Below are 27,190 nucleotides of genomic sequence, written 5' to 3' on the forward strand. Positions count from 1 at the left end.
GCGGGAAGCACGCTGGCAGGGAGGGATGGGGGCATTGCCAGGTCCTGCATCCCTTGGTGCCCTTTGGGTCCCCAGAAGAGAAGGGCAAAAGCAGCTGCTCTGGCAGGACACGGGGAGCCAGGGCTTGGGCAGCGTCTCTGTCCTGCCCCACGGGGCTTCGTCCCACTCCGGCGTCCTTCCCCACGGGGCAGGGCTGCACAGGCGCCCGCCTCTGCCCACGGGCTGGGGGGCAGCGGGTCCTGACGCTGGTTCTCCTCTCTTTCTGCAGCTCCCGGGCGCTGAAGGAGCTGTGGGTGGGCACGCTGCTGGGGTAAGCCAAAGGGGATGCTGCAGGCACAGCCGGACGGGGGAACACAGCTCCCCAGCTGGGGAGAGGTGCCCTTGCGGCTGCGGGCAGCTCTCGGGCAGAGCTGCCTCACAGGAGAGAAGGGGCAGCTTGGGGCTCAGCCTGCTCTCTCCCTGTCCCTTGCCGGTGCACAGGACACCAGGAGGAGCCAAGAGAGCCCGCGTGACCCGTCTCCCCTCCCTCAGACCCCTGGAGAAGGAGCTGAGCTGCCGCCACACCGTGAGTGTCTCCCCGGTCTGGGCTCTGTCCCCGAGCCCTGGTCCTTAGGCATTGCTGCTCACCTTCCTCCGCTCCTTCTCTCTTGCCCAGTGGAGGACATTCAGCACCAGGAGCCTGGAGAGGCTGATGGAGGGCCAGGCAGAGGTGAGAATGGCTGCCTTTCACCCGTCTCTGGCTGCGCCGGCGTCTGCGGCCAGCGGGGTGAGCTTGTAAGGCAGAGATGGAGGGAGGGAGCGTCCCGCGGTGCCACTCGGGGAGCGTAGAGGGTTGGGGAGCCACCAGGCATGCCAGCACATCCTCGCTGGCGGCGCTGGGGGGAAGCCTGCCGTGTGGGGCAGAGAGCCCAGGAGGGCAGAGGGTCCCAGCTCTGCCGCGCTCAGGCTGCTGGTGCCGGGTGGCAGCTCGCCGGTGGCCCTTTCTGCTGCGGGGCTGCTCTCTAAGCGCAGCCTGCTTCTTGCAGGATCGTCCCAAGCAAGGGCAAAGGCCACCGACAGCCCCATCTATCAAAGCTGGGGGACTTTGCGGCTCACCAGGTGAGTTCTGGAAAGAAGCACATTGTCCTGCAAATGGTTGAGCTGTGCTCACTTGTCCTTTGAGTGTCTCCATGCAGGTGCGGCACCCCAAGGGAGGACGTCACCTGGACGAGCAAGGACACCTGCTGGGCAGCAGCCGCTGGATGTGGTTCTGCGGGGACCCAGAGCCTCTCCTGCTGCCCACAGTTTGGAGGAGGGCAGGGCGAGGGCTGGGACAGGTTGTCCCGGTGGCATGCCGGCTCTCAAGAGCTTCCGAGCTGGAGCCGCTGAGCTGGAGCTGTGGTTCCAGCTGCTGGCTCCCTGCCCATCCTGCCTCAGCCCTCAGCACCGTGCTGCAGGCAGGGCAGGCTCCGGGAGTGCTGGCCCGGCTGTCTCCATTGACACGCTCTTGCTCCATTTTCCTTTTCGGAAGGAGGGAACACCATCAGGAGGAGGAAGAGGATGGGGCTGCCCTGGCCCTTTGCTCATCGGAGGACCCTGGCCGCTGCCCAGGCGCCAGGGCAGGTGGGCTCCGGCTGCAGCAGGGCGCTCTTTGGCCAGCCCCTGGCAGCCCTCTGCGGGGAGGACGGCTCCCTGCCCCGGCCCATCCAGGTAAGCCAGCCTGGGCAGGGGGTCCCCAGCCCTCCCTCCCGCTGCTCCAGAGGGGAGGTGGGTGTCCCCAGGAGCTCCGGGGATGGGGGATTGGGCCCTTCACCCCCAGAAGACGCTTCTGGTGCCAGCCCCCTTTGCGGGGGGCAAGGAGCAGGATCTGGGGCAGTGCTTTGGTCACTGCTGTTGGAAGGCAGCTTCTCAGCCAAGCAACTGTCCTCCTGCCCCTCCTGCAGGAGATGCTGGCTGTCCTGCACAAGGAAGGACCGTCGACAGAAGGGATATTCCGAAGAGCTGCCGGCAGGACAGAGTTTCGTGAGCTGCGGGAGGCCCTGGACCACGGTGCGGATGTCGACCTGGGCAGCCAGCCTGCGCTGCTGCTGGCCGTCATCTTGAAGGTGAGCGCTTCTGACCTGCAGCTGGAAGAGCTCCTGCCTGGCCTGGAGTGTTTAGAGGCTCACCTGGAGCCCCTGGCATTGCAGGACTTCCTCCGAAGCATCCCCGCCAAGCTCCTCGTGACAGACCTCTACGAGGACTGGATGGCAGCGATGCAGAAGAGCGGCAAGGAGGAGAAGGTTGAAGAGCTGAAAGCGTAAGTGTGGGCAGCAGCCTGCCTGTTGAGGAGGGACTGGTAGAGGCCTGGGACTTGCCTGAAAAGGGACGGTCTCCTTAAAAAGCTGTGTCTTCTGACAGCTTGCTTTTGCTGCGGTGGGCTTAGATTTCGGGGGAAAGGGCACGGAGAGGGAGCCTTCCCTTGCCTGGGCTTGGGTGAAATGAGGAGCTGGGAAGCAACGCCGTGCTTCCTTCCTGAAGCGCAGGAGCACTGGCCGCTGGCTGAGAGCACCCGGAAAGCTGCGCAACCCACCTGTGTTGGGCAAGCTTTGGGGACAGCTGTGGGCAACATCTGCTCTATTCACGTTGAGTTCCTGTTCCCTCAGGGTGGCCGAGAAGTTGCCTGGAGCCAATCTCGTCCTCCTCAAGCGGCTGCTGGCCCTCCTCCAGCACATCGGCCACAACGCCTCCAGCAGCAGAATGACCGCCAGCAACCTGGCCATCTGCCTTGGGCCAAATCTGCTGAGCCCACCTAACGAGGACGTGCTCCCCCTTGAGGCCATGCTGGCGGTGACTGAGAAGGTGCGCTGTACTGAGCAGCCGGCTGCAGCCTTGCCGGCCCATCCGAGCTTGGCTGCTCAGAGGTCCCTGGCTGCCTCCTCTCTTGAGCGAATGCTGGTGGGGTGGCTGCCTGCAAGAGCAGCCCCACAACCACAGCCTCCTGCGCAGAGGCAAGGGTCGGGAGTGGGAAGGGCTGTGTGATACATTTTCAGGCACCTGGGTTGAGACTGAGGGTTTGATGTGTGCAGGTGAACGTGCTGGTGGCGTTTCTCATTGAAAACTGCGGTGACATCTTTGTGGAGGAGATGGCTGGCCGCTCCTGTCCATCAGCCGGGGAGTCGGCAGCCCCCATGGACAGAGCCACAGGTATGAGGAGGAACTGAGGGCTGTCCCAGGCTGGGGCTTGGGCTACCAGAAACCTCAATGTCGAGAAGACAGCTGGTGTAGGGCTTTGGGTGGGTTTTGCTTTAGGTGTGCTTTACTTCCAAGGAGTCACTTTGCTGCACGTGCTTTTCCTTTCTAGACCTGCATTTGGAAGAGCAAAGTGGCCCTGCAGGCAGAGCAGACAAGGACCACCAGGCAGAAGCCTTGCTGCACACACCACCCGCTTCTCTGCTGGATGTCCTCAAAGAAGCTGGGGGAGACGTGGTGGTGGAGTCCGAAACGTCAGAGGTATGGCAGCTCCATCAGGGGCTACCCTCCTACCCGAGACACAGTATCCCCGTGTTTGTTGAGCTGCCAGAAACGAACCGAGTGTCACACACCCGTGTGAACCCTGTGTTCCAAAGTGAGGCCCTTGGAAGAACGGGCTAATGCAAACCAGCCAGAGGGATCTTCTCTGTAGGGCTAAGGCAGCATTTTGCCAAACAGTCGCCTGCTACTCCAGGGTGTCCCTTGCCACCTGCTGACTCTGACATTTCTGTTGTAGGCACCCGTTGCTTTGGCTCCAGCCACCCCAGGGAGCACAGTAGACTCCCTGGGATGCACAGAAGGACTAAAGAGCGTTTCAGAGGAAAGAAGGTGAAATGAGTCAGCTTTGGGTAAATCAAGAACTGATTCTAGTTGATCCTGGCTTTACCTACCTAATCATACTGTGGGATGGAAAGGTTTGCAGGCTCCCCCCAGGAGAAGGAAAACGGAAAGAAAAGAAAGAGAAAACAGGCCTGGGCAGAGGAGAAGGAATGCCAACGAGAAAAGAAAAGAAGGAAGAGAGAAGGAGATGGGGACTTAAAAGAAGCAGGAAGGTCCAGCAGGTCAGGAAGCCCAGGTGTGTACCAGGCTCTGCTGCCCATCTTTCCCAACTCTCAGCGCTGCTCCAAGTCAGTCCGACCCGCTGGCAAGGGACGGTGCTGCGCGGGGCTTGGAAATAACTCCATGGCCGCTCCCCAGCGGCTCCCCATCGAGCCCTGCTGCGTGGCACAGGGGCCCTGTGCATCTGTGCACGCATGCAGGTCTCCAAGTGCATTACCCGTGGGGATAAGGTGCCAGAGCCATCCCCTGGTTGATGCCAGCCATAGCTCTCTCTTCTGGGCTATGAACAATTCCTCGTCAACGGTGTTCCCCAAAGAAAGGGGAACCAAGTCATGCCTATTCCTGCCTTCATGGGTTTATCAGTGCTCTCTGACTCTGTCGTTGTAGGTGCCGTTTCCCTGTTACGGGCTGAAGCCCTGTGACTCCCGGGCCCGCCCCCCGCCGCAGTTGATGTTTGCAATAAAAGGATCTTTTCTCTCTTCTGAGTGTGTCTGCCATACGATATTCTGGACTAGGTAGATGGGGTTTTGTGGTGAGTCCTCGGGGAGGAGTCTGGGATCTTGCCTTGTCCCAGCATCCTTTCCCGCAGGCATCAGGGTTGAGTTCAGGTGCTTTAGGAGTGAAACCAAAGCACAGACTCACACAGGAGGGTGGAGGTTGGAAGGGACCTGTAGAGTTCCTCTGGTCCAACCCGCCTGCTCAAGCAGGCTCACCTAGAGCAGCTTGCCCAGGACAACGTGCCCTTGGGTTTTGAACATCGCCAAGGACGGAGACTCCGCAAACTCCCTGGGCAACCTGTGCCAGTGTTTGACCACCCAGACAGGAAAAAGTTGTTTTCTCATGTGCAGCTGGAGCATATCATGTGTTTTCATTTGTGCCTGTTGCCTCTGGTGCTCTCAGTGGGCACTCTTGAGAAGAGCCTGGCTCCCTCATCTTCATTCCCTCCCAGCAGATTTAGAGAGATAGATAGATAAGACACCCCCACACACACCCCCAGGCTTTCTCTTCTCCCCACGGAAGTGTGCCAGCTTAAAAGCAGCAGGGAAAAGTCGGCTTCCTTGAGGCTCCTTGTTTTGCAGGTGACCTGGAGACGTGAGGTTCCCCTGCCAAGCTGGCCCAGGGAAGAGAGGCGGAGGGCTGGAGGGCACAGCTGGACTCCTGCTCCTGCAACAGCAGGGACTCGCTGGCCAGAAATGGCCCCGAGGACCCCGGCAAGGGGCTGTGCTCAGTGCTGCAGAGGAAGGCGAACCCCCCCGGGACCTGTGCCAATCTGCCCGGGGGAAAAACTCCTTCCTGAGCCCAGCCCTGGTGCCCCGAGCAGGGTCCGGGGAGCTCCTGCGGGGGAGCGCGTTTGGGGTCGGCAGCCAGGGACCTAGAGAGTGGTTTTATGAGTGTGAGTGAATTTGCTTTTGCAATGAGATGTGTACAGGCATTGCCAGGGCCTGGCTTTACTCTGGAAGTGACTGTTGTTAGCTGCTGCAGAATTGAAGAGACTGTGCTATGAACACCACGCCAATTAGGCTGTCTCCAGACCTGAAGCTGCATTAAATCTCGTGCCACACTAGTCTCCTTTTTCCTTTGGAGAAGTAGGCCGAGTCTTTGAAATTCTGCCACATGACTTTATTTTGGGATGAATTGAAATGCAGTTGTTTCTTTAGCTTTGCTTATTAGCATTCTGCTGGAATAGTGTCAGATCCAGGAGGATTAACCTTCCTCCTTGTTTTGTTCTCTGAGTTGATTTTGGAGAGGAAGGCGTGTTGTCTGTCTTGTGGTGTCGTGTGGTGTTCAGAAGATGCTTGAAACGTTGCTCTTGTCTGTGACCGAGCTCTTTCCCTCAGCGTAATCCCTTTGGACAGCACTGCCAGTAGTGTGCGTACGTTTCTGAGCAGCCTGCAGGTGTTTGATCTCCCGATGGTAGAGAGAGCACTGCATTTGTTTGAGTTTGGCAGCCTGTCATCGCGCCTTGCTTTCTTCCATTCTTTCCACCCTCTTCCCCTCATCGCCGCTTCAGCGTCCCTTCCTGAATCGTACTTTTGTGTCCCTGCTGATTCCTGAAGACTTCATGACCACAGCGTAAGTCTTGGGTGGGTGATATCTGTCCTTCTGCTGTGGCGCGCTGTGTAACTCCTTTCATTAACTTCTTCCATATTAAGCAAGGAGAGGGCCTTTCTGAAGAGGAAGGAAAGTTCTCATCTCTGACCGAGTTCTGGCTGGGGCCCCTGAATGTGGAGGATATGAGAGTGGCTGCCTGCCAGACCATATACCAGCGAATACTTGCATGCCGTAATTCCTTACACTCCACCCTATTTCCTTATTTCCAAGTGACACTTGTGCGACATTTGTTTACTTCTTAATGGGTTCAGCTTTTCTTTGAGACCTTCTCTCTCCCTGTGCATTGTATTGTGGGCCGATACCTGGCAATGAACAACTTTTGAGAAGCTGGCTTACAAAAGATGTCGTTAATAGGTGCGAACACAGTTTGATACAGGCAGTACCCAACTCCCAGCATCACAGGGCCTAGCTCCAATGCTGTGAAGGCCCGTTCCTCTGCAGGTTTGCACTGTGGAGGGGATTGAGAGACACGTCCTGCCGGTTCCTTCTTTTAGTCCCTTGAGCAGAATGGCATTGCGATAGGCTGGAAGAGAGAGGTGCTGGTTTGAGGGCACCTTGTCAAAAACCCCAGTCCTAAAGGTTAGTGAGGACTGACTGAAAAGATCTGATCTCTCATCCTTTGTATCCTCAGATGCACAAAATACAAATGGGCAGAAAATTGAAAAGGAACAGTCCTTGTGGAAGACTGGATGTTTTTTAAGAACAATAAACTGGGAATTCATCTGCCTGCTAAGTATTTTCTCTGTGCAATGGGAATGATGTTTTGTTGTTGTTTAAACTCTTACAAGGAACGTAGCTCTGTTGCTTTTTGGCTGGGGTGGGACTAACTCTCTGTTTGTTTCACAGCGGTCTGGATCTCGACACCACTGAAAGTGCTGTCAAGGAGTTAGAGGTAGGAGATGAAGCAGGTCCACGGGAGCTTAGCTGAATGTTAGGCTGAGCAAATCTTTTGTTTGTTATGGGACGGAGGACGTTTTGTCAAATGCAGCATTTCAAGTGCGAGTAATGGGGAACTTCTCTAGAGAGTACGAGGGTGAAAAAAATGACGTAAATGAAAAGTGTCATCAACAGGCAGCATTAGCGCGAGTAATGCTTTTATCAGAAATACTTCAAAGAAGCTACTGCCTGTTGAAATTGGACAAATGAAAACTCCTATTTGTGGAGCTCGTTGCACTCCGTGCCTTGCTGGTTCCTGTTCAGATTCGTTCTGCAGTAGCACTTTCCCGTGGTTTCGCTCTCAGCCCCAGACCTGACCACTGCTTTGAACTTCTCAGGCTTGACTAGCTGTCAGACCCTCCTAGTTTTTCAGGAGCTGTGGCAGTACTGGTGAGCTAGCTTGATAGCAGCTAATCTAATGCTCAATTGCATGTGCTTTCCTCATAGCTGTGGGAGCCAGGGGACGTTCTTTTAATGACGCCATTACTTTGTGGCCAAGCTCGGTGACAGCTGATGAGTTCTGTTGTTGTCATCTTCTTCCTGAGACAGAAGAAAGCCCCTGCCATTCCCGAGGAAATGAGACCAATATACTGCCTGCTTAAAAATGCTCCTGTTAGTTAAGTTTAAACAAATCTTCAGAGTACAGTAGTAGCATTGTAAATAGTATTGAAGAAAGTGTGCTGATCTTAACTGATACAGAAAATTATTGGTTCTTTTTTTTTTTTCTTTTTCACTTTTGAAAATACTGAAAGGTATTCCTAGAAAAAGTTTCTCCTTTATAAAGCAGGAGTTTGTTGGAGCTGAATTACAGTTCCTTTGTAACTGAATTGGGTCAATATTCCGAAAAAGGGGAATATGTTTATTTTTGAAACAGGTCAATAGTGCATGTGTTGTGCTGGCAAGGAGGAGGCTTCTTAAATGTAGAACTTCTTAAATTTAAAAGCACACCTCCACTCTCCATAGTAATGCTTCCATGTTAATTCAGGGTTAAGATATTCATTCACTTCAGTTTCTGTGAATCTGTTAGGGCAGCATGCTCTGAGGTGATGGGAGGGAGCAGGGGGAAGAAGGGGAAGAGGAAAAGCAAAATATCTGGAACCTGCTCTTCCATGACTCCTGCAAACTGCAATGTTATTTTTTTCCCAAGCCTGAAAACTGTACTTGACAGTGGAATTGTGGCTATCTTGTTAATATTCTTCCTTCCTTTCTTATTTTGGCCTCTCCAGGAAGCAATTCGAGTAATCCTCGGAAATCTTGATGATTTACATCCATTTTCTACAGACCACTTCACTATCTTTCTGTGTACCCTTTCTTTCCTACTTGTAAAAGAAAAGATCCAATGACTTGTATCTGTTGGGCATTGCTTAATTTGACATTCCTGCCTAGTAGTGCGCAGATCTTTAGCTGGAGTACGAGTCCTTTGAGCTTTGCAGTTTTACACTAGCTGAAGATCCTCCTCAGTTGTTGCCTTCACCAGAGAACTGATGTATGTAAAAAGAATGTTTTGCAGTGTTTTCAGATGGCCACCCCTGCGTTCCAAATCTGATTTAGCCAGAGAAAACAAACGTGTATATGTAAAGTCCCAGGAAGCCCACGTAATGCGATTGCAAGGAAAGCTAGTGCGTTGTTTCAAAAGGTTAATAAAACGTAAAGCGCTCCTTACAGGCGCAGCAGTGTTGGCCCACTAGTAGAGAAGACCGCAGTAGTTTTCTTGTAAGGTACATTAGGATTAAACATTGTAGTTGCTGTAGTGTAAAGGGTTAAGAAGAAGTTACTCTCCTGAGGCTGTTGTTGCAGAGAAAAGTAAGTTAGTTGAAGGAGAAGCCTTTTCAGTCCTAAGGTGTGTCAGTTTGTGAATCGGATCAGGCCCTTTGACATCATCACCTCCCGTGATTCCGAGTGCCCAGGAGTAATGAACACCCACGTGTTTCCGCCTCCAAGGCATTCCCTTCCAGTCTCGGCAGACTGCGTTATTGCCACCCCTGGTCCTAGCAGGCAAGAACGAGATCATCCTCTTTCCCTGTCAGAAGCTGGTATGTATGAGAGCAACTTATTCCTCTTACTGCCAGGAAGAGAAAGTAGCCCAGAGCATTGTCAGAGAGGAGGCACCCAAACAAACGAAGCCTTGTTGTTGGTTTGCTTCGCTAAAGCGCAGCCAGTTTTGCCTGCGTGCTTGAGGAGGGTTTGATTCCCGAGCTTGTATTTCTAGAACTGGGAAGTCCATCCACCTGCTCAGCCAGCACCGGGCCCTGCGGAGAACTGCAAGCTCAGAGGCCTGGCGTGATGAGTTGTCCTGCAATCTGTGTGTCGGGCTCCTCGCTGTAGCATACCTCTTAGTTAATCACCAGCTGTGGGAGTCCTTGAAGCCAAACTCAAACGAACAATTTCATCCCATAAAGGAACTGATTGCGTCAGCGTTTCATCTAGGCAAATCTTGGGCTCCATCTCTGGTCCTCAGGATGTTAGTTTCTGCTAGCAAATGGAGTAAAAGTATTCATGTTACCTGTTTCTTCCTGAGATCAGAGGCACGTAAGGAGACTGCTGCCTGGCGTCACCCATTCTTGCACGCATGAGCTCCTAGGTGTGCGAACTGCACCCCCAGGAAGGAACGTCTGTAACTGTGGCGTTTGTCATGTCAATTATCTTTTGTCCTCCCATTTTGAACTGTGAAGTGAATGTAATGACGCTACTCCTGTGAATCCTAGTCCTTTTCAGTTTTTAAAAAAATTACTTTTTAGTTAGGAAAGCTGATGAGGTTTTATTCACAGGGTTGGGAGCGCCTGGCATGTTGTTTCTTGCGGGAAGATGTCAGGACTGAAGCCAGATACAGTTAAGGAAAGACAATGCTATTAATGCAAGCAACTGATGGGAGAGTGTCACCTGGGTGAGTGTTTCTTGTAATGTGTTACTAGCGCTTTTTCACCAAGTTCATACGGACAGATTGTAGGTGCTCCCTTCTGCATATACGTTCAGTGTGGTATGACTTTTGAAGCTTTACAAGAGGACTCCTGCTCCTTTGAAATGTTAGTGCTATGTTCTTAAGTCTTATTGTTGTTCTCAGATGTCAGTAAATGGGAGAGAGTATCGAAGATGAGATTCAAACATGAGAATGTCCACCTCGTGCCTTATCCCTACATTTGCACGATGTATCTAGAACTCGGCTCTATTTCAGCACGGCGTATCTTGTGGTAATTCACTATGGTTATGTTTGGATAATGTCTGGAAACATCTATGATCTATGTCTTGCTTTTCCCTTTCCCTTCCTCCACTGTGTCTTTGAATGAGAGGGAGCAAAACTGCGTGCGGTATGGCTGTACCATGGATTTGAAATAGAGCATAGCAATGTGTTCTCTTTTGTCCTGTATTGCTTTTTTTGAAAATGTCTGGAATTTCTCTTTGCCTTTTCACCCACTGCTGACTCTTCAGCTAGTATTTTTATGAAGCAATGCCCAGTGGCTCCCAGCCTTCATTCTTGAATGTCGGTAACTAGGCTGGAGCCAGCACATATATATATGGAACATGTGTTTTTCTTCCTTATGCTTGACTACATTTGTTGACGTTGAATTTCACGCTCTTTGTTTCTGTTTTCCTAAAGAAAGAATGCATTTGTTTTTCTAAATAATGATAGTAATAATGGTAATAATGTCTTTTGTATAATTAGCAAATGTTGTCACCTCCCTAGTGTCTCATTTTCCAGGTTTTCTATGAATTCCCTGAAGAGCCTCAGGCCCCAGCTGAGACCTCTGTGGGACTCTGCATTGAACCTCCTCTGTTGTGAAAACTGAGGTTTTTTTCTTACTGTTTCCTGTTCTGATGATTGGTCCCTGGGAAAGGCTGCTGCTGGTCTGTCTTGTGAGCACTTAGTAGATATTCTGGTCTCCCTTATCAAATGGACAAGTAGTCCAAAGCAATTGTCCCCATTCCACTGGCTTGTGTTATTCACAGCCAGGAATTCTGAAAGAGCTGTATTTGCAGTTCTTCGGTTTCAAGATATCATATGCAAGTCCAGCATTGTTTCTAAGTCATTTATCTTGTTCTCAGGACGTGTGGTGCAATGCAAAAAAGTACTATAAAGTTGGTTAAAGAAAGTCCAGTCACCAAATATTCACCAGATTTTACAATACCTCTGTTACAGGTAAAGAAGTAAACAAGGGCAGTGATGAGCTTTTAAGTTGCGTGTGTGGTTCTCTTTTGTGTGTTGTTTTTTTTTTAAAAAAAAGTGATATTCCAAGTAGTCTGGAGAAGCAGAAGATATATCTAGGCAATGCTGTAGTTGTCCTGTTTCTGGGTGTCAGTCAGGCAGTGTAAGGTGGGAGTGAATTCTCACCTAGAACCATCCAAGTTGAGGGAAACCTTCCTGTCAATTCCAGCGGACTTTGAATGAAGTCCTGCCTGAGGACGTGAGAGCCGTGCTGGCTTCAGTTAAATGTGTTTTCGCCAAGTCTGAGCTGAGCTGTCAAATGGTTTCTTCGCTGTGAGAGTCTGTATGAGGTCAATAGTGCTGAATAATGAAGTAGTTTCCTAAGTGCTGCATGTGTCGAAAACAACCAAGTTAAGCTTCTTTGGAAAGTAGTTGTTTAGTGAGATCTCAGGGTGGGTTTGTTTTCAATACAGGTAAGTGTCTGAAGATGGAGTGAATTAGTGAAGGTGTCCTGTCCAAATTCCCCCTGAGGAAATCCTGCTCTCTCTGCTAGCATTACGTTCCTGCTAATGATGTTCCTAGGCCCTCCTCTAAAAATGGAGCCAATAGGATGTCCTGGGAAGCAGTAGTTCTTCTTTAAAACTGTTGAGCATAATTCTCTGGATGGCCTCTCAGTGCTTACCTTCTGTTTGAATAAGGCAGCTAATCTTTTATTCCTGAGTCATTTTTTGGTTTTGGTTGTATAAGCCTGGACAATGTTGCGAAACACAGATGTATATTAAGTCTGACTTTTGTTCTAAAATAGAAAAGTCAAAATCAAATTTTATCAATACCAAGTTTGCAATGTTTTGAAGGTCAAGAGAAGAAAAGAAGTGTCAGATAGTGCTGCAGTGGAAGAAATGGTGAAGAGGAGAAGAGTGGAATTCGGAGCGGAGGCCTCATGCCCACAGTCGGGTGTGGGCAGGTCAGTTGACTACAAAATAGTCTTCTGGGGCACATATCGATGTTTTTGATGTCTCTTGCACCTTCCTCGTATTTCATTCCTGTGTAACCCTTTGGCCCATTTGTCGTCTTCCTTCTCTTCCCTAGGTGACAGAATCTAAGCAGCATTGCCCACGTTTGGGGAAAAGTTGTCCTGTGCTTTCAGGTTCCCATGCCGTTAACTAAAGCTCTTCCCCTCTCACTCCTTTGTGTTAACGTTACCTGCAGAATCACAGCGGGATGAGAACTGGGCGGCTCAACAAAGCGGTGCACTGGCTTGCACACCTGAGGCAGGGATGACAAGGGAGGAACTGGGAAGAGTTTTCTAGCTGCCTCCCAGCCTGCTCCTCTGAGTCGGCTGATGACTGCTGCCTCTCGGCTTGAGGCAGAGATCTCTGTCTGTGGCTTTCACAGAACCGTTGAGGTTTTCGGGACCTTTGATATCATCAAGTCCAAGCCCTCCTGCTCAAGCAGGGTCACCCAGAGCAGGTTGCCCAGGACGTGTCCCCTCAGGTTTTGAGTGGACTCCAAGGGTGGAGACACCACAACTTCTGTGGGCAACCGGTTGCAGTGCTCGACCACAGTTGCAGTCAGAAAGTTTTTCTTGTGTTCAGCTTTAATTTCATGTTTTGCAGTTTGTGCGCTTTGCCTCTTGTCCTGCCAGAAGGCGCTGCTGAGAAGAGCCCGGTTCCCTCTTCTTCATTCCCTCCCATCAGATGTACATGGATAAGAGCTCCCTGAGCCTTCTCCAGGCTGAAGGGTCCCAGCTCTCCCAGCCTCTCCGCATATGAAAAGTGCTCCAGTCCCTTCGTCACCTTTGTGGCCCTTTGCTGGGCTCGCCCCAGTGAGTCCCAGTCTTGTCCTGGGGAGCCCAGTCTGGACAGAGCACACAGACTGGCCCCAGCAGCCCTGAGCAGAGGGGAAATGATCCCCCCAGGCCTTGCTTTCTCATTCAGTGCTGTCTGTAGGTACATGCATAAATTTGCATGTCTGAGCAGCCTCTCAGGCTGTTGTTGCTGGAAGGGTCTTTCATTCCGTCTAGCTGGCGCTCTAGGCTTTCACCTGTCTCCTGCCTTGCTGCTCTTTCTTCTTGAGCTCTTGGGGTATTTCTCACGGAATGTTAAGTGGTTAAAACGTAACACAAGACATGGTTATTCAAATGCATTTGTCTCTTGTTTCTCTGTGCAGCCTGATGAATATCATGGCACTAAATGACTCATTGTTATTCCTTGTATTGCAGATAACTAATTCTTGTTCCTCAGATGCAGCTGTCCTAGGCGGGTAGTATGTTTCACCGGAACTGTTGACCCAGGTGGAAAAAACAGTCTTCTCGGTTCTAGCTAGCAGCCAGGATAAACTACTGTGTAGCAGGGTTTTTTTCTGAATCTACGCATTGATCCAATAAGATATTCTTTTTCCCTACCGTATTTGTGCCTCCTGTTATCCTCAGGATGCTAGAGCTTCAGCTCTACTGTTAGAAAGAAAAAGAGAGAAAACATGATGCTGCTAGTGGGCTTTGCTTCTCAGGAGGGTGAACGAGCCTGTGAAGGGTTTTCCTTCTGCACACTTTTGAGCCTGACACCTCTCATGCAGGAAGTTTCTCTGTTCTGGAGAGTTTTTGCTCAAAGCAGAGCTGGCTTCTCCCCAGGCACTAAGTTTTCCAAGCGGGAAGGCTCTAGGGGTGCATGGCTTTAAGTAGCTGCCTGGATCCGCATCATAGCTTGTGATTTCACAATGGTCCCTATTGTGTCTCTGGAGTTGGTGCACACTGGGTGCCACTTAGCTCCTCCCGTGAGGGCTACTCCATCAGTCCCTGGGGAATCGGGCCCCCTGACTGACCTGGAGGTTCAGTTGTCCCCGAAACCCAGTGACTGACGTGAGGATGAACCCAAACGGGGGTTACAAAATGACACTTCTGGAAGAGTTACAGGTAGCACGGCCGGGGCTCAAAAGTGCAGTTTTGTGGGTTGGGGTTGGTTTTTTTCCAGTTTGGAAATCACTTTTTTAGACAGGAACCTCAAGAACAAAGCAGGAGGTGGGTTTTTTTGGTCTGAAACACTCATCCCTCTCCTGCTGTATTAAAGACGTCCAGACTCTCGTGGTATACAGTAGAGGTGATGTTATGGGCTGTTTTATTTGCGTATGGGAAGGAAAACCTCCTACAAGTCCGTGGTTTTAGGGCTGTGCCTGAAGGAGGAGGAGGCGGCACGTAGAGGCGTGATGGCTCGTGGACTCGCGTGGACGCAGGGGTGGGTGATGGCTGGGAGGACGTAAGGGAGCTCTCCACCCCCAGCCCCAACTTTTCCCTTCTTGTCGTTGCTAAACAGAGACATGACGAGGAGGCAGTGATTGACCGGGGAAGAAGGAGCAACACTGTCAGTGTTCGCTATGAGGAGGAGGAGTTGGAAGGTGAGTCTCTGCTGAGATCCTGGTAGAGGAGCCACCAGCCCAGCGCGTTTTCCCATTGCACAAAGTCTCTCCTGTGTGCCTTGTTGGGTGTCACATCATGTGCAGCAAAACGTGCCGCGCTTCTCAATGAAGCAGCACAGTTATTGTCACGTTTTTTACTATTATGGCTTTTTAAATGGAGGGAAAAAGCCCCCTGGGAGGCCATGGTGTGAGCTGTAGCCACGGGGCTCGATAATTCACGGCTTTTTTTCTCGCAGAGGCTGCTCCTGGCTTGGAGATGTCAGGAGAATCATTTCAGGGCTGCAGACGCGGGGCTGTGATTTTCTTTTTTTGTTCTGGAGTTCATTACGATGGGACTGATTTGATCGTCTCTTGTCGCCTCGTGCCATACAGAGATTTTGAAAATAATTAGCTTGTGTTGCTGCTTAATGAGCAAGTCTGAGTGTTGTCCAGCCGAAGCTGGAATTTGAGAAGAGGTCCAATACTTTGGGGGCACTTTTAGATGACCCAGAGCCAACACTTGTTGTTGCTGTGTTGTTGCAAAGCTCGAGTAAAATAGGCTTGGAAAAAAGGAGGTCCAGTGAAAATAACATTCAGGGAAGCTGGCGTTGCTCCTGGGATATATAACCGTGGCTTAGCAAGGCACCGGCCACCTCAACCATTGCCGCAATGCCGAGAGTGCTGCAAAAACCGCTGCTTTTTCGCAGGCCACCGGACCCTGTACGTGGGCGCGCGGATGCCACTGGTTAGGCAGAGCCACCGGCATCACCGACGCCACAGCCAGAAGCATCGGGAAGGGGAACGGGAGAAGGACTCTGCCCCGATGGAGCAGGGCTACCACTGTAAGTCCCACCGCGGCATTCGCTAAACTCCTGGGGGCAACGTGGGCGCTGGGGCCTTCTGCAAGCAGGTCCCCGTGGCTAGTTTGAGTGAGTTGCTGTTCTTCCGAGGGAAAGTGGCCGTATTGAGCAACACCCTCTTTTTCCCAAGTTTTCTTTTTTTTTGTTGTTTTTTTTTGTTTATGTTTTTTTTAATGCAGTTAAATGCATAATGGGTTTAGGCTCGTCTTCCTTAGAGGGATCCTGGCTTTAAAAATGGCAATGTGGGGAAGGAAAGCAGCCCATCCTCATGCAGAGGTGGACTAGATGCTTCTCCTTCTCCACGGCTCTGTGCAAGCCCAGACAGACGCAGAAGAGAGGGGCCAGCCCAGTGTTTATGGCTGCACTGGTGCTGATGGCCACTTTGCACGTGAGCGTGACGAGCTGTGTTCAGGCGCGGTAACGGGATGGGTCTTTGCCTTCTGCCCCCAGGCTCCCCGTCCCAGCGGGTGCAGTTCATTCTCAGGAGCAAGGAGGATGAGCAGCACCTCCCTCACCACTTGTTCTCCGAGCTGGATGAGATCTGTGTAAAAGAGGGCCGAGATGGCGAGTGGAAGGAAACGGCAAGGTAAATCCCTGCTGCTTGGCTGCGGTGGGAGAGGAGTCCCTGCACCGGCAGCGCCCGTGGGCTCTGCTTTCTCCTCTCCAGGATGCGAAGCTTTTGCAGCTGCAGGTGGCGGCACGAGGAGCCTTCTCCTCTTGCCACCCCGTGGCTCTGTCAAAGGGGTTGCAGAGCTGGGGCTGTTTTCTTGCAATGGGGCTGATCGCACCCGATGTCCGCAGGTGGCTGAAGTTTGAGGAGGACGTGGAAGATGGCGGCGAGCGCTGGAGCAAGCCCTACGTTGGCACGCTGTCCTTGCACAGCCTCTCCGAGCTGAGGAGCTGCATCAGCAACGGGTCGGTGCTGCTGGACATTTGTGCCAACAGCATCGAAGAGATTGCAGGTACCATGGGCGCTGCATCCCTCCGGGAACGGCCGAGCTCAGCTCGCCACGGTGCTCTTCACTCCCAAATCAAACCCTGCCCCAATGGCACGTCCTTTTCCAGAAGTGCCACTGTGTTTTTCTCATGAGCTGTTTTTGGATGTAGACTGGGCATGCAACAGTCGCACCGTTTTTTTATTCCAATGCGGGGTCCTTTTGAAAGCAGTTTGTGGGGTTGGAGAAGCCACTAGAGAATATTCTGCAGCCAAAAAGGAGCGTGTGTCAGGGCTTAGCAGGCTGCTCTTAGAAATACAGAGTCTGCGTAAGAGCTGAACCTCCTTAAAGGAACTATTTCTTACAAGCTGTTTCCTCGCATTCTTTTTTTTGCTTTTGCCTTAAGATCCAGCATGTAAGAGTTTTAAGGCAGAGTTTATCTGGCGATGACCAAGCAGTGTATTTCTGTGGGGAAGATACTTGAAGTTAATTGCAAAAGCCGCTTTGGAGAAGTTATCTTTGGCTGGCGGCAGGTCTCCATTCAGCCCTTTCAAGGGCTGGAGAAGTCGGAGCCGTTCTTAGCACGTTTCTCCCTGGGCTCGGCAAATTGCACTCGATCAGCACGGGAAGCTCTGGGAACGTCTGTGCTATAGATCGCTTATAATTTGGGTGAACGTGTAGAGTCAGAAAGGCCAGGTCGGGCAAGAAAATTGCGTCATTTAGAATGGGAAATATTTATCTTAGCGGAATGATGAATAAGCACTTGGATGCCATGTTTCTTAGCAGAAGAAAATTCTCGTTTTGGCTGCAAAGGCTGAACATTATTAAAAGGCCTTGCTATGCAAGGCTGAGCCGGCATTAGGGTGCAGCCTGTGTGGCACAGCCTTCCCTGGGGGCTTTGGGGGTCGGGACTTGTTGGGGTTTCTGCTCTGATGGCTTTGTTTCCCTTTGCCATCCTCAGATACGATCCTGGCCCAGCAAGAACAGTCCACGGAGTTTGACGAGCACGTGCGGGCGCAAGTTCGAGAAGTCCTTTTGAGGAAGCACCACCATCAGAACGAGAAGACAACCAACCTTCTGCCCGCTGTCTGCTCGTTTGCTGATGTGAGCAAGAGGCAGTCAGACCTGCACCTCCTCTACAAGCCAGGTGAGGCTTTCTGCAGGGCTGTGGCCCCATTAGACTTGTCCGGGCAAAGGAGAAGCGTCCCAGTTGCTCCTCGTCCATCTTTCTGAGTGTCTTTCTTTTTCCTACCAGCCCAAACAATCACCTCTTGTCCTTCTCCCACCGCTGCAGAAGCTAAAGATGGGGTGAACCCTGAGAGCAGAGCAACGGATTTAAGCAAGGTGAGACACTCGTAGCTTTCTCACGCCTTTAGGGCCAGATTTGCTCTTGCAAACTTGGCTGGAGAGTGTGCTGCAGAGCGCTGTGGGCTTTGCTTTTGGGGTAATTGCCTGAAAATCGCTTGTCGTGCCCAGGCGGAGCTGCACTTCATGAAGAAAATTCCCACCGGGGCTGAAGCATCCAACGTGCTCGTAGGAGAGCTGGATTTCCTTCACCAGCCCATCGTGGCATTTGTCCGCCTGAGCCCGGCTGTCCTCCTCTCGGGCATGACGGAAGTTCCCATCCCAACAAGGTGCGAATGAGAAGCGCAAATTTTTTCCGTAAAAAAGACACCCAACCAAAGATCGAGTTGCAGGCATCAGTTTGGTGTCCCAAGGGAACAAGGCGAGTGGGAGGGGGAGCAAGCACGTTTCCCCCACCCGCATCTCCTCGCCTTCATTTCTCCATTCCCTGCTGTAGCTTTTAAACCCATCGGCCAATTGTAATGAAAGTTGGCCCCCAAATGAAATTTGCCGTCGGTTTTGAAGAATTTCAAATTCATCGTGGCGTCGCTGAGCCTACGTGTCCCGTCTTGAGCCACGCTCCGGGCTGGGAGCTGCCAGGGCTTTCCTTGGGTGCTCTTGGAGCAAGGACACCTTCTTCTCTCTCTCATTTTGTTTTTCTTGCCCAGGTTCCTGTTTGTTTTGCTTGGACCAGAAGGAAAAGCCCATCAGTACCATGAGATCGGCAGGTCCATGGCCACTATCATGACAGATGAGGTGCGACAAGATGAGATAGCTCCGGGTCATTTTTGCCTTTCTTCAGCTCTCCCTGTCTCTGAAGTAGTGAGGAAGAGGATTTGCTGTCCCAGCTGCCCGCAGCTCTCCAAATAGCCCAGCCCTCTTTCTCACCCCGAAGCGAACACGCAGATTTGCATCACCCCACATCCTGGAGGCTGAAATCCCACCCGGGGTGCATCCTGCACCTCATCCTTCTTGCCGGGGTCCCCAGCACGCTGTCCCCAGTGGTGGCATTGCCAGGGCCAGTCAAACTTCTCTTGCTCTTTAAGCAGAAGGGTATGGTGTGCCATGGGGGACGGGGGCCTCGTGGGGGAGATGATTACAAATGCCCTGACGCACAGATTTTTCCTTTTGGGGGAGTATTTCCTGCCCTTTCCAGCAGGAAATTTTGGGGAAAAAGCCTTGCGTTTAGCCAAGAGCTTATTGCACTGGTTAGGACCTCCGAGCTGGGTTGTCCTCTCACCAGGTTGTCTTCTCTTGGCAGGTTTTCCGTGACGTTGCCTATAAAGCCAAGAACGGGGCTGACCTCGTGGCTGGCATCGACGAGTTTCTGGATCAGGTCACGGTCTTGCCGCCAGGAGAGTGGGATCCATCGATCCGAATCGAGCCCCCGAAAAACGTCCCTTCGCAGGTGGGAGGCGCGAGGGGGACGGGCGGGACGGCTGGGGATGCTGTTCAGGGGCCCAAATTCACAAGGTCCCACTCTGACACAGTCACAGAGCCAGACCAGAAGCAAAACAAGCCAGCGGTTACAAGTCCATAGCTTTATCTTACTTCCATTTTAACAGGAAAAAAGGAAGATGCCAGGAGCTCTTGACGACAGTGCTTCTGACAGCACGCTGGAGAAACACAGTGGCCCTGAACTGCAGCGGACGGGAAGGTGGGAGCTTTAATAGTTTGGGTTTTTTTTCTGTTTGCTTCTCAAATCTGAGCATGCACCCTCCCTTCTAGCAGGTCTTTGGGGTTAGCTGGTTCAACGAAGGGGCTCCGCATTGCCAGCTTGGTCCCCTGGGCTGGGCAGGGGGGAGATCTGGGCAGCTGGGCTCAGCCCCAGCCATCACCATTGCACGCAGGTTTCCTTGATTTGGGAGGAAGGAGAGTGCTTCTTTTTAGCCACGAAAGTGACTCCGTGCTTCTGATTGCCCTTCTGCAGCAAAGCAAAGTCACCGTGTTCCTCCAAGAGAACAGACTCTCTTCTTTTTCCTTCCTGCAGGCTCTTTGGAGGTTTGACCCTGGACGTGAAGCGGAAAGCCCCGTGGTTCTGGAGCGACTTCCGGGATGGTCTGAGCCTGCAGTGCCTGGCGTCCTTCCTCTTCCTCTACTGTGCCTGCATGTCCCCTGTCATCACCTTTGGGGGACTGCTGGGGGAGGCGACCAATGGCCAGATAGTGAGCACGTCTCTCTGTTGGGGGGCATGGGGGAGGATAAAAGTCAGGCCAAAGTCCTCGCTGCAGTGAATCGGCTTTGGTTTTTGTTTCTCCCTAACGATTTATTTACTCACGGCTGCCTCTCTTCCCCGGACAGAGTGCCATGGAGTCGCTGCTGGGCGCGTCCATGGCCGGCGTGGTGTATTGCCTCTTTGCCGGCCAACCTCTCACCATCCTCGGCAGCACCGGACCCGTCCTCGTGTTTGAGAAGATCCTCTACAAATTCTGCAAGTAAGGCTGGCTGCCGCAGCTGGGTGCTGCGAGAGCCTTCAGAAGGGGGCAGTGATGGAGAAAAGATGCTTTGCTTTGCTTTTCTGTTTCTTAGGGGTAGTTGCTAGATTTTAGTGACAGTCCTTTTGTTGCTATGGCTTTGATGGGAGATAAACCACCCTTATTGCCATAAGGTTTATCATTAAGCCCCAGCTTGCTGGCAGCAGGTGACTGGGTGCAAACCCAGCTGGTTTCAGTGTCAGGGCATCAGGGTGATGTGGGAGAACACCACCTGGCCCAAGAGGGACCTGACCTCAAGCAGCCTCCAAGGTGTTAACACAAGATCCTTGTTCAACAGTGGTAACTAAATAATTGGCCTCTCCTCCTGTGGGTCTACACCCTGCACCACAGCCCCGAGGCTCTCTGTAGTAGTACCTGGAAACTGCATTTCCCATCCGCAGCCTTGACACGCTCCAGAATTGCTCCCTGTTTTCCCCGAAGGCAGGCATGTCTCAGGGCCTCTTGCTGGCCTTTGCAGCCTTTGTTTCATTTTGCTTTCCCAGGGAGTACACGCTCTCCTATCTGTCTCTGCGGGCGTGCATTGGGCTGTGGACCGCCTTCTTGTGCATAGTGCTGGTGGCCACCGATGCCAGCTGTTTGGTGTGCTACGTCACCCGCTTCACGGAAGAAGCCTTTGCCTCCCTCATCTGCATCATCTTCATCTACGAGGCTCTGGAGAAGCTGAGTCACCTGCGAGACACCTACCCTGTGCACATGCACAGCAAGCTGGACTTCCTCACCAGCTACTAGTGGGTTTTTTTCCCCCTGAGAAAGCTTCTGCCCCTTGGCAGGATCTGCGGGCTGCACCTCCATCGCCTTTCCCTTACCCCTGTCTTGGCTTCTCTCCTCCCAGCTGTAAGTGTGAGGCACCGACCCATCCCAGCAACGAAACGCTGCGTTTCTGGGCGAGCAACGGGATCAACGTGTCTGGCATCGCCTGGGAAAACCTCACGGTGACCGTAAGTGCCCCGAGCCACTGCTTCCTCGCGCCGCGGCCACGGGGTCCAGGGGCATTTGCATGGTGCAAAAGTCAGAGCCCTTCAGGGAATGATGGGCTTCAAACTGTGCTAGTGCTGCTCGGAAAAGTCCTTGCTTAAATCTAGCGTGTGGTTTGTTAAAACCGCTTGGTCCTCGGGAGGAGAGTCCACCTTGTCCCAGTCTACCTGGTCCCCAGCGTTGTGGGTAGGTAGCAAGTGTCCCCCTCAAGCCTGTTGCCGGACAGTATTTCTGACTGGGAGGAAGGTTAAGTAGTGGGTGGTTTGATTATTGTAGAAGTTGTAGGTAGGACTTAAGTTCATGCTTGAAAGGTAGTAATTGGCCTCCTTAATGGGTTCCTAGTAACTCTGGGCCTTGCTTTCTCGTTCAGTGCTGTCTGTAGGTACATGCATAAATTTGCATGTCTGAGCAGCCTCTCAGGCTGTTGTGGCTGGAAGCAGAGCCCGGGCCTAGGGCGGCAGGCTCTTATGGTGGCCTTCATCCCCTCTTGGCCAGGTTCTGCGAGCCCTCCCCTGGGAAGGGACGATTTGTCTCTTCTCCTCCTTTCCTACCATGGTTGTCTTTAGCCCTCCTTCCCTCTTCCCTCTCTCTCTCTCCCCAAGAGTTTCCAGTGTTTCCTTCCCCTCTGGTGTCTTCTTTAGCCACGATTGCTCGAATGGCAGGCAGAGGATGTGCCGAGGGTGCGTGGTATGGTGTCCCCTCACATCTCGTTTCTCCGCTCTATAGTTCGATGTGTCACTTGTTCAGCTGCTGCTGCTCATTACATATAAATCTCCATTGGCAGGAGCAGTTAGAGGGTCGTGGATCTTGGACCAAGATCCTCAAAACCCCCTAGCTACGCGAGGTTTCCCTGCCGCACGTGCACTGCCTTTGTGTCCTGACGCTCTGTTTCTCCAGGAATGTCGGCATTTGCGTGGGGAGTTTCAAGGACCTGCCTGTGGACGCGACGGCCCCTACACGCCTGATGTGTTCCTCTGGTGCTGCATCCTCTTCTTCGCCACCTTTGCCCTGTCAAGCTTCTTGAAGAAGTTTAAAACCAGCCGCTACTTTCCAACCAGAGTAAGTAGAAGATGGTGGCCAGCGTCCATCTCCACACTCGTTTCCCAAAATGGCTTTCCTGGAGCACTAAGCAGTATTAGCCCCGCCATGGTCAAGCTGGGAAACGTTGGCCTTGCAGGCCAAGCTCTCCAAGAGCTTGGATGTCCCGCACTCATTTCCGTGAGTGCAAAATCATCGTAGCATTTCCCACCTGCCTCGCGATCTGCCCCAGATTGAAGATTTTTGGGGTTTGATTTTTTTTAATTTTATTTTTTTTCCCCCTCCTCAGGTAGTAGGAAGTCAGGTTTCCCAAAGTTTTGGGGGTTGGGGTTGTGGTTTTTTTTCCCTACCTTCTGCGCATTATGTGCTCGAGCGGAAAGTAGATTCGAATGAGGAGGTTCCTTTTGAGGACTAAAGGATGCCTCAGTGCCTTGTTGCCGTTGTAGCTGTGAGTGTAGCTGTAGTGGCAGACATCTCTTTTCTTATTTTTAATATTATTATTATTATTTTTAGGTTTTGACTTAAACCAACCCTTGTCCGCCTAATTAAGCTTTTTTTATTATCTGACGCCAGATCTCACGGGGACAAACACAGCAACAGTATCTAAGCAAGGGATCAGGCTGCATGTGCTCAGAGGGGTGGTGGGATTTGGTTAACCAGCCTGAATGTTGTGGATGTCCGCAACTCTTGCATCTCACGTTACGGCCCTGTTTGCCATGCCCCTTTCACCTCTGGTTTCTCGCCCCAGGTACGGTCCACGGTGAGCGACTTTGCTGTTTTCCTCACCATCGCCATCATGGTGCTCCTTGACTTTGTGGTTGGGATCCCATCGCCAAAGCTCCAGGTCCCCCACACGTTCAAGGTAATGGGGTGTTTTGGCACGTGGGGGTGCCACAAGGTGATGCCGGGGCAGGGCAGGGCTGAGTCTGGAGGAGATGCTGGTGGTGTGACCATCTCCTCTTCCACCTCCAAGTGCCTTGCTTCCTCCTGGCAACGAGAAGATGGCCCCAAAACTAGATACCTACAGGAGAAGTACCTAGAGGTGCTTGCAAAGAGGAGACTGGCACTGCTGAAGCCCACGGGAGAGGGGGACATGAAGCCAGGGCTGGGAGGTGCTCTGACACGGGGAGGGAGGGGAAAAGGAAAGCCAGTGGAGTGCCTGGGCTGGGAGACGATGCTGATGTGTGGGCTTTGTTGCAGCCTACCAGAGACGACCGCGGGTGGTTCATCAACCCCATAGGACCCAACCCTTGGTGGACGGTGTTGGCTGCGCTCGTCCCAGCTCTGCTCTGCACCATCTTGATATTCATGGACCAGCAGATCAGTGCCGTTATTGTGAACAGGAAGGAGCACAAGCTGAAGGTAAGGGCCTGCGAGAGATGACCCCGGCCCCAGCCCCTTCTGGGCTGCAGGTCTGGGGAGAAGCTCTTATTGCCGATGCTTTCTGAAGGCATTGGTTTGGGACAAGGTCAGGCTGCGTGGCAGGATGCTCTCCTGGATTAACGATGATGCAGGGAGCAAGTGACAGGGCAGTTCAGATGAGCAACCTTTTGGAGGAGCAAATTAATCTTGGAGCAATATGGAAGCGCGTTTTTGTTTTGAAACGGCAGCGGCAGCAGGTGCGGGGAATGCATTGTTTTGATGCGCTGCCAGGGATAACTCAGAGTCACACCTTCCTCGCAAGTGGTAGAATTTTCTTTGTGAGTGAAAAAAACGGTTTGGTGGTTTTGGGTTGTGGGTGGGTATTTTTTGGAGAAGTATGTATCGCACAAGCTCCCCATATCCCTTGTGTCTGAACTCCTGCCAGATTTTCATGCCAGGTGCTTGTGCAAAGCCTGCGTACACCCTTACTTGTTTCCATTTCTTGTTTTAAATTCTGAAGAAGTTGACCTGTGCTCGAGCAGGGTTTGAGTCTGACTTGCGACGTTATCCTTGCTCTTGTGCTATGGGATGCTCTGTTTCTTGTTTTCCTGCCTGCAGAAAGGATGCGGGTACCACCTGGACCTTTTCGTGGTGGCCGTGATGCTGGGGGTGTGCTCGGTGATGGGGCTGCCCTGGTTTGTGGCTGCGACCGTCCTGTCCATCACCCACGTGAATAGCCTCAAAGTAGAGTCTGACTGCTCAGCTCCAGGAGAACAACCCAAGTTTCTGGGGATACGAGAGCAGAGAGTCACTGGCTTGCTGATCTTTGGGCTCATGGGCTGCTCCGTCTTCTTCACTTCCGTGTTAAAGGTGAGAGGAAAATGCAAACCACCCGACAACCGCGAGCTTGTTGGAGGTTACAGAAAAACAGTCCCTCTCTGCAGGCCTGAGTAGTTAGTTGTGGAGCGGAGGAGGAGGGGGTGATCCCAACCCTTGGGGCTTGACCCACGGTGGGAACCAGCCTCGGTTAGGCTTTGCAGCCCTTCGGGCCCCCGTTTGGTGTGCTCGAGGCAAGCGAGCAATGCAACTGCTTGAATTTTCGGGTGTCTTTCAGGCCCGCCCATGTTTATGGGTTACAGCTGAGCATATTCAGACCAGCACGTCTGCTCTCTTTCAAACAGGCAGCCCTTTACTGGCTGCAATTTGCTCCCCAAATGCCCCGGAGCAGCTGTTCCCAGGAGCTAAACACACTGAGGTCATCCCCGTGGGCTTCCTTGCACGTTCCTCCCACAAAGTAATCTCGTCTCTAGGCTAAAAGGAGGCCTGTGGCCTTTGCCTGTTGCCCCAAGATTAGGCAGAAGTGTTTTTCTACCGCCACAGAATGCGGCATAGGGTAGCACGGGTGAAATCGCCTATTTTCCTCCAACCTTTCTGGAAAATAGGAGTATTCTGAGGAGAGGTAACTCCAAAGTTCAGCCTAAAGCAGAGCCTTAGCTCACTCGTGCGCACAAAATCTTTAATGGTTAAAACCTGACCCATCTGTAAGCCTGAATGGAAGCTGGAAGGCTTCAAGCAATTTTAGGCAGTGCCTGTGGAAGAGGGTGGTAATACTGAAAATGCAATATGGAGAAAGAAACGATTGCATTCTTTTTTTTTTTTCTCTTTTCCCCCCCAGTTTATACCAATGCCTGTGCTCTATGGCGTCTTTCTCTACATGGGTGTGTCGTCGCTCAGAGGAATTCAGGTACGGACTCTTTTACAGCGTGCAGCATGTCGTCTCCCTGGTATTTTGTCTCCGTAGCAGCAGGGAAAAAAGCAGTGGCATGGGAAAAACTTCTTGCAGAGCAAGCAATGAAACTCTTTTGTGTAAGAAAAAGATTGGTGGAGGCACAGGAGGTATATAGGGCTGGGAGGACCAGGCAAGTTCAGCGCTCTCTGTTTCAGGGTTTAGGGCAGGTCAGTGTTTGGTTACGTGAAAGCGGGGGAATTCAGTGCAAAGGGAAGGCAGTTTCTGCCACTGGTGGAAATCCTCGCTGGGGGATTCAGTGGGCCGAGAAATGCTAATAATGGAATGGCACGGAATAGTTGCCGTTTGGTGGGCAGCTCTCAGGGGCAAGCCGGTTGATAGATGGAGCGAAGGGAAAATGGGTGCTGCTCCCAGGAGGAACGCGGTGGGATCCAGGATTTCTGACGGCAAGCGAGATGCTGCAAACCGCCTCCACGTCTCGAGAGGGCCAGAAACTTGCCGCAGTCCCAAGGCGGCAACCTTTCCCTTTTATTTTGCAGTTCTTTGATCGCTTGAAGCTGTTTTGGATGCCAGCGAAACACCAGCCGGATTTCATCTACCTGCGGCACGTGCCCTTGCAAAAGGTGCATTTGTTCACGGTGATCCAGCTGACCTGCCTCGTCCTGCTCTGGACCATCAAGGTGTCCCGTGCCGCCATCATCTTTCCCATGATGGTAAGAGCTGCCGCCGCTCAGCAGCGGGGTGTTTGCAGCGTTGGAGTGAGAGGTGGCATCGTCTCTGAGCTCACCGCATCTTCCCTCTTATTCGTGAAGGTTTTGGCTCTCGTCTTTGTCCGGAAAGCGATGGATTTCTGCTTCTCAAAGCGCGAGCTCAGCTTTCTGGATGACCTTATGCCAGAAAGGAAGAAGAAGTTGGACGATGCCAGAAATGAAGCCAGAGAAGAAGAAGAGGTAAGGCTTGCTGGGTCCTCGGGGCTGGACATCTCCGTCGGGCTGTGAGGTTGCCTGTTTCTCTTACAGCTTGTCTGGAAACGTTGGGGGAAGATCAGCACTCAATCGAAATAGATCCCAATAGCCTGGATCCCACGTTGTAACCTTTGTTTCCTCAAGTAGCAGTGAGCTGAACGCTTGAATACAGGTGTAATTTTTAAAACGAGTCGTTTTTCACAAAGGTCATTATCATTACGATGATTATTATTAGAAGGTGCTGCTGCTGCTGCTGGCAAGATTTGCTCATAATCGTGTTTTGAACACCCAATCCCCCTGCCCCAAAACCTTTGGAGTGAACGGTTTCTACCCTGCTGCACTAATACCTATAGCTGCCAAGGGGCAGAAGGGGAGGGCAGACTGCTAAGTTTGTGCTGGGCATTCAGCTTATCTCCACTTTGACCAAAGACAGAGAACGTGATTTGTCCCTTTTTCACCTCAGGAGTCCAGGAGGGCGATGGAAGCTGCTGCTGCTGCAAGTTCAGTTCAGCTGAACGTGGGGAAGACCAGTGACATGGATATCCCAAAGCAAGGCAGTGACAGGTAAAGCCCCACCAAGCGCCAGGACCCCCGGCAAGATTAGCTTGAAGGGGTTTGGCAGAGTTTTCTCCACTTGCCTCTTTGTGGGGCATCCCACAGAAACCAGCAGGCAGCTTGGTGGGAAAATCAAATTCGGGGGCAGGGCTGCAGGAGGTGATCGCAGGGCTCTGACCCCAAGCAGAGTGGCTGCAGCACTCGCGTTTGACCCCCAAACCTTGCATCATCAGCGCCTTTACGGTAGCTGGAGTTCCTCATACTTACACATGAGGAGTTGCAGGC

The 27,190-nt window shown here is 52.1% G+C and overlaps 1 protein-coding gene across 1 annotated transcript; it reads left to right on the top strand.

Moving 5' to 3' along the window:
* The first annotated feature begins 18,500 nt into the window (after positions 1 to 18,500).
* LOC142027792 (electroneutral sodium bicarbonate exchanger 1-like) lies at positions 18,501 to 27,190 on the top strand. The gene is made up of 13 exons (XM_075022001.1): positions 18,501 to 18,524; positions 19,030 to 19,176; positions 19,334 to 19,425; positions 19,759 to 19,933; positions 20,070 to 20,203; positions 20,746 to 20,950; positions 21,034 to 21,201; positions 23,025 to 23,138; positions 23,294 to 23,638; positions 24,257 to 24,508; positions 25,314 to 25,382; positions 25,925 to 26,098; positions 26,198 to 27,190. Exons 1-13 carry the CDS (start codon positions 18,501 to 18,503, stop codon positions 26,381 to 26,383), a joined length of 2,085 nt encoding a protein of 694 aa, XP_074878102.1. The 3' UTR covers positions 26,384 to 27,190.

This window comes from Buteo buteo, unplaced genomic scaffold (genome assembly GCF_964188355.1).
Source record: "Buteo buteo unplaced genomic scaffold, bButBut1.hap1.1 HAP1_SCAFFOLD_56, whole genome shotgun sequence".
NCBI lineage: Eukaryota > Metazoa > Chordata > Aves > Accipitriformes > Accipitridae > Buteo > Buteo buteo.

What these genes read in the sequence shown, in the direction of transcription:
- LOC142027792 (XM_075022001.1), top strand. Translation starts at nt 18,501, where the DNA reads ATGGCCACTATCATGACAGATGAG. An exon ending in AGGCGACCAATGGCCAGATA is followed by an intron (nt 19,934 to 20,069) that starts GTGAGCACGTCT and finishes TTCCCCGGACAG; the next exon opens with AGTGCCATGGAGTCGCTGCT. An exon ending in ACCTGCGAGACACCTACCCT is followed by an intron (nt 20,951 to 21,033) that starts GTGCACATGCAC and finishes GCCCCTTGGCAG; the next exon opens with GATCTGCGGGCTGCACCTCC.